The 6,679-nt window shown below is 41.3% G+C and overlaps 1 protein-coding gene across 1 annotated transcript; it reads right to left on the bottom strand.

Annotated features, from left to right (window-relative positions):
* Positions 1-3,371: 3,371 nt before the first annotated feature.
* Positions 3,372-6,395, bottom strand: LOC123130748 (uncharacterized). Its single transcript, XM_044550565.1, has 5 exons — positions 6,043-6,395; positions 4,746-4,823; positions 4,574-4,658; positions 4,245-4,333; positions 3,372-3,793 (listed from the first exon to the last, which is right to left on the bottom strand). Exons 1-5 carry the CDS (start codon positions 6,337-6,339, stop codon positions 3,656-3,658), a joined length of 687 nt encoding a protein of 228 aa, XP_044406500.1. The 5' UTR covers positions 6,340-6,395; the 3' UTR covers positions 3,372-3,655.
* Between the last annotated feature and the right edge of the window lie 284 nt (positions 6,396-6,679).

Consider the following 6,679-nt stretch of genomic DNA (forward strand, 5'->3'; position numbering starts at 1 on the left):
TTGATAAAAAAGTAGAGATAGCTCAGATGAGAATGCACATACTATACACGTACCGATTCTGCACTTAATTAGCTTTTCTATTCCCTGGATCATATATATCTCATAAAGGCCGGTACATGTACAGCTTGCCCTTTAGTCGCCTTGATTGACCATTCACAGCAATTCATAGTCAGTGGTAATGATTTGCAGGGGACTCATCTCGTGGCTCTAACGGAGAGCGGCTAGGATCTAAGGCGACCACCGTGTACACAGAGGGAACACTAGTAACCATGGACTACCCAGTTGCACACGCAGCACCAGCTGTTCACAACAGGTAGTGCGTGCGTAAAGCAATAAGCAGGGCTTACCTCTTTGATTGAGCTTGCCTCTGAATGAAATTTACATGCATGGATCGGTCAATGTTCGGCCCTTGGCTCCTCGACTCCGGATTTTAGCACAATCTTGTACTAGTTATGTATATTTTTTTCTTCGAATGTAGTTATGTATATGATTATTATTACGACATGTATGTATGTGTGTATGAGTGAATCACAATGTGGCATGTCCTTAGGGCTCTTTAATTAAGTAGATGCCATAACATAAGCGTCTTCTTATTTTTGAAATGACTTGATAAATTAAATGTTAGCCCAGAGAGAGGAGATGCGACTACTAACAACAGTATTCACATAAATTACATTTCCCTACTTATCTAAATCTTCTCCCGTAATGAATGAAAATGACAATATCTTTTGTCATGTTTAAAAAAAACATTTCCCTGCTTATTCTGTACTACATCTTTGACAAAACTGCGTCACGGGCCATGATCAACACTAACAAAGTCAAAGATGTGGAACTTAATGGATGCAATGCAAGTCTCTTGTCCCATCCTCTCTCCCTCAACCTTGATTTCAGTTTACATGCTCAATTACTGGTGTGATATTCATCGAAGAGGTAGGCTTTCCACCCAATCACCTCTAGCGCACCACATCATTAGCAAGTAGGCGGGGAGGGGAGCGGGGTGGCCGCCACATGGCCCCACAACCAAGGGTCCCACTAGGCTTACGAACGGGCATGCGCAACCCTTGGGTGGGATGGGGGAGGGGGCAACCGCCCTGAGTCCCCCGAAACCAAGGCCCCTCTACTAAGGTCATGCGAGGTTTATCATGGATGACAAGGGATTGAAGGCAAATACCTTATGATCCATACTAAATGAAACAAGCCCTAAATACACATACAAATTGACTGGCTTTGAATATACATAGACACATCTATCATGTGCATGCACTACATAGCTGGCGTGATTGCTTGCGATGTTTTACTAGAATCGGATCGTCGCTTGTTTGCATCGAAACCCGGCCCCTCCCCCCTGCGTATGTGTTATGTACAATCAAGCCTGCACTGAAGCAGTTAGCACATGCGGGAGCAGTCATGTGCAAGAGGTGGACAAGTCGCACACCGGTAGGCACGAGCACACCCATGCTGAGACGATATGAGATCACCCCTGGTCAACCAATGCTCTTGGATTAGTCAACATCGCTATCTTGTGTGATCTTGATCAATCGTCTCTCAAAAGTAACCTATGTTAGTTTCTTGATGTCCCGTGCGTGGCCTTGTCTCATTTTTTTTCAATGCTCAAGCAGCAGGGTCGGTTAGCCGAAGAAGCCCCATCACTGAACCCTCACGTGGCCAAGCCCACCGTCCACCAAGACGATGCAATCAAGGAAAGGTATGTCTCTACCTATATGTAGCATATGCCCTATGTGAATTTGCCACTATGATTGATGAAGAGTTACAAATGATTATCAATATTACATCTTCATTGTTGGAACATGGCCATTGATAATGGATTGATTGGCATTGTTTAGGAATATATGCTATTGTGCTTTTTGATCTTTGAGCTCAAAGTGGTAATCGGTTATTTGACTTGATCTAGTACATTTGTACACACTAGTAATATGAGCATATCAAGAAATCCATACGAGTTGCCAATAGTGGTTGTGGGGGAACAAACTAATGCTAATCCAAAAGATTAGAGCCCTACAGAGACAATGTTAAATAAACACATTATGAGTGATCATGAGCACATCTTTTATTCGTCTGCTAGAGTATGCTATTCTTGATGAGGACCAGTTTTCAGTATGAACATTTTTTGATCAAGAAATCTGGTACAATCTTGATAACAAAGCAAGGGACATATTGGTGGAGAAGACGCTTATGACAGAAGAAAAATATTGCATTTCCCTTAAATGACAGTTCAAGACATTTTTTTCTTCGTATACCCATCAAGGGGTCCAGGTTCGGCCTGATCATCACCTACTTCTGACGAGGTCATCCATGTGGTGAAACAACAGACGCTAGAATTTTTTCCAGAACGGAAGCATAATATTTGCATCATCAATTAAATAAGGGGAGAATAGAGTTTAGAGTTTTACACAACACTCACATACACGGCATGACAATTACTCATATATACAAAATTATATGCCCTAGTCAGTGACCCAAAGCTTGCCTCCTCCAAGATTATGTTAGGAAGGATCAGCGGTGCTATGGATTTGTGACGGAACACCCGAACATTCCTCTCGTTTCAAACGGTCCAAGCCACAAGCATGATGAGGGAGGCATCCTCTCGTTTCAAACGGTCCAAGCCACAAGTATGATGAGGCCATAGCATGATGGTTGGAGTTATGATTATCGGTTCACTTGTCCCACCATTAGTAGACGGATGCGTCAAGGGCCAGTAGTTATTAGTTGCATTGTGGTGGATTGGAAACTTGAGACGAGGAAAAAGATAAGAACAATACAGATATGCACCACTACATTGTCATTTTTGCTCCTTAGAGAACTAACCTGGGTCTACTTGGTTAGTGGAGTGATTGTACCTCAGCCCATTAATGATCAAACCCCAGGTTTGACCCTTTGTGTCTTATTTAGCAGCCTGTTACACATCATTCTAACCACAAACCAACCTCAAATTACACTTATATTTTATTTTAAAATGACAGTTGCATACTTGTGAAAACAGCTAAGAAGCTCCATGGAAAAGGTATTGAGCAGTACTACAACAAGACAGAAACAAACTTCGGTTTTTGTGACCAGACTTCTTTTCTTCTTTTGAGGGGACGCAGCCAGATGTCTGGCTTACACACTTCACACTGGTTTTCAACTCTCAGGCCCAAACTACAAAGGGCTTAGTAATATTATAAGCCCACTTGCCGCAATTATATCAATCTTCCCAAGAATGTCCCCTCTGCTACATCAATTTTACTACCTCTCTCTCAGTTTATAGGGCGTACGCGTGCTCCTAGGTCGTCAATTTGACCAACCTAATACAAGTCATATATTACAAAAAATATACCAATATAAACTTCAGATGTTCTATTTTCAAACCGTATAATTTTTGTGTTATATAGTTTATATGAAGATGATAAAATTGGCAACCTAGGTATACGCGTAGGACTTGTAAACTGAAACGGAGGTAGTACCAACAATCAGCAGTAAATAACGTAACAAAATGTGAGCAGAGCAACTGGAAGGGAAACGCTGCTCCAAAAAAGACAGACATCCTAACCCCAGATCCAAGCAAAAGCCTAGTGTACCTCCCTGGCAGTGCGTTAATCAAGGCCGCATAGAACCACATGGATCTGAAGCTTCTGTTAAGCTGTATGGTAATCACTCGTTAACTACACTTCACCACAAATGGATTGAAAGCATTTAGGAACTCTGAGGTCCGCATCCCGAGCTTGAGGTCAACTTCTCCACCACCTAGCCAGAAGAAATCCTCATCCAACTTGGTGATGGCTTCATCTATGATAACCTGCCGACAAACCCTTTGTATTATAAGATGCCTTGCAAATTTCAGATTATAATCTTGACATTCGAGAGAAACAAAAAAAAAGCAACCAATGGTACAATACAGAATGTCAAAAATTGTTGTCGTTCATTTAGAACGTCTATTTGAGCAAGAATATACAATAATTTATCAGAAGAACAACTTGATAAGATATTTCGGTTATAATCACAGTTGAAAGTTGAAACCATACATCTTATTGTTTAATACCATCAATTTACTCGTACAGAATTTGAAAAGGACTAGGAAACTTCAAGGAGACGGTACATTAGGCATATAGTGTCAGATATGATATGCAAAATATGTGATTTATCTCTTATGTAGTTCTGTTGTCCTTCAGTTTGAATATAATTACGATAGTATCTTCAACAACATACATCCTTCAAGAAGCAACATGGTAATAGCAAAATTCCATTACCGGTATGGCTGTTTTCATTCCAATGCATGTCACACCATTGTGCACAAACCCAGTAAGCATGAGTGACTCCTCTTCTGGTGCGAGCCTCACTACACCAAAAACAAAAGTATACATTTTAATTTTCTGATACTGCAACAGTATCTGCAGCTATACCTGAAGATCTTGAAACTGAAGCAGATTGGTATATGCATTTTATATTTTTATTTAAGATACAGACAATGATGATTCTGAAGAAACATATGACTAACAATGTTTGATGGTACATACATCTGCCTGCAAATGAATAGTTTGAGATTGTAGAATTTTCAACACACTGAAAACAATCTTACTGTTAAATCTCTTTTTGGGTATCTGACTCTCATTTAGGGTATACAGGAAGTTCTTGATGTTTTCAGCATTAAGCCGTGCCATATACTGCAAAAGATATTCAAGTTATCAAAATAAATATACTGTACTGAGTATCAAGTTTGAAGATGATACATTGAGATTATAAAAGGTTACCTGAACAATAACAACATAATATTTAGAATTCTTTGGGTTACTGCAGTCAACTACATCTGCAGCAGCTTTGGTATTCACCTGCGAAAAGTGGACATGATTCAGAGAACATATCCATGGATACCAAGCCTTAAACAATGCAATAAAATGAGAAGGGAGAGATACTATTACACAAAATCAATCTACTAACACTTTAGAAGCACAAAAGACAAAATCTGTTGAAAAGAAATCCGAAATAAAAAGAGAAGGGAGAGATACTATTCACATATTAATCAGCAAACAAATTTTGGCTTCAATTCTCAAATTTGGGAATAAACAAATCGGACTTAGCCTGGAATGCACTGAATCATTAAGACAGCAGATTAGCAAAAACTTTCTCTACCAATGAGCATTAGTAATTTTTTTGCATATTTCAAGTAGCAAGGACAGTAATCAATTATGTGTCAAAATTAAAATAAAAAGCTAATTTTGAGTAGTTTTGAGTAGCCGAATTGTAAGGACCCATCAAACTATAAATGTCATAACCAGGTGCCAACTTGCCATAGCTCATAACAACAGCATCTACTATCATTAACCTATGTATAACAATCTAACTCACAGCCATCCATCTGAGCTCAAATCAATGGCAACACACATTTGTGCTAAAAAAAACCATTCATTCCCTAGTTCTCTACCAAGTCTACCTAGCACCTTCCAACTTATAATGGCATGCCAAAAACTCTGTATCTTTATTCGTCCAGCAACTAGAGACATCTTTTTGTTGCATGGAAGCTAATGGCCGTTGATCTCACAATCTTAAGATACAATATAAATCCAACATAACTACCTGCAATCGAAACACTAGTTGACACAACCCTTTATCATCAATAAATTAAACTTATTAGTTGCAGCATTATTTTAACTGCATATGGTAACTAACAATTAGAGCATTCTTTTCATGAACACGAACAACACTTCTGCCAATATCATGGTACAACCATACAGTGAAAGTACAACTTTTTTCAGAACAAATCACTGAGGATCATAACAGCCTTTTGCTCATGCTGCTAACGAATTACAGACCCTGATATAAGATTAATAGCATTTTCATCCAATAAACCATACGTATTAGCAATCCTTTAGGCCATTGCCTTTATACATGACTACCAAACAATCCATTACTCCTCTAAATCCACCGATAACACAGACAACCTAATGCCACAATGAAGTAAATACAGTCAATTGCAACAACGTGCGCAATTGCGCACGTCAGGTGTTCGACGAAACGCCACATGGGGATATGAAAGGGAAGAGGCCGTACCATCACTATGCTCTTGCAAAGCTGGGCGACTGAATCGACTGCGAGGAGGTCGCGACGCTCCTCGAGAGAGCGGTCGTAGTAGTCCGCTGGAACACGCCGGAAGGCGAAGTCGTGCACGCCGCGCGCGGCCAGGAGGGCCGAGAGCCGCTCCTCGGTGTCCCCCGCCTCGACCTCCGCTTCGGCGTCGGAGAGAGAGAGCGCCCCAATACGGTGCTGCTGGGCAGCGAGCTCAAGGTCTTCGACGCGACGGAGGATGCGGAGCTGACGCGCCTCGAGATCGGCCGCGGCGGCGCCCATGGTCGATGATGACGAGGAGGGCCGGACAATGCTTCGGTGCCTTAAGGCACCTACCTTTGTGTCTATGACATGTGGGTCCAACAGGTGGCTGACCCACATGTCAGTGACCCAAAGGCAGGTGCCTTTAAGGCACCGAAGCTGTGTCCAGAAGGGCCGAATAAAAACTTCCTCGCAGATCAGTGTTTCGTCCCAGCCTTTTTTTTGTTTTTTGTTTTGAGGGGTCGTCCCAGCCCAATTAGAGTTGATCTGCGAGGGCTGGGAAGCTCTAAATGACTAAATCGTCCCCGCCCAATAGAGCTGAACCTCTGTCCCAAATTCTTAACTACAGGCCGTATTTCAG

Source organism: Triticum aestivum, chromosome 6A (assembly GCF_018294505.1).
Source record: "Triticum aestivum cultivar Chinese Spring chromosome 6A, IWGSC CS RefSeq v2.1, whole genome shotgun sequence".
Classification (NCBI taxonomy): Eukaryota; Viridiplantae; Streptophyta; class Magnoliopsida; order Poales; family Poaceae; genus Triticum; species Triticum aestivum.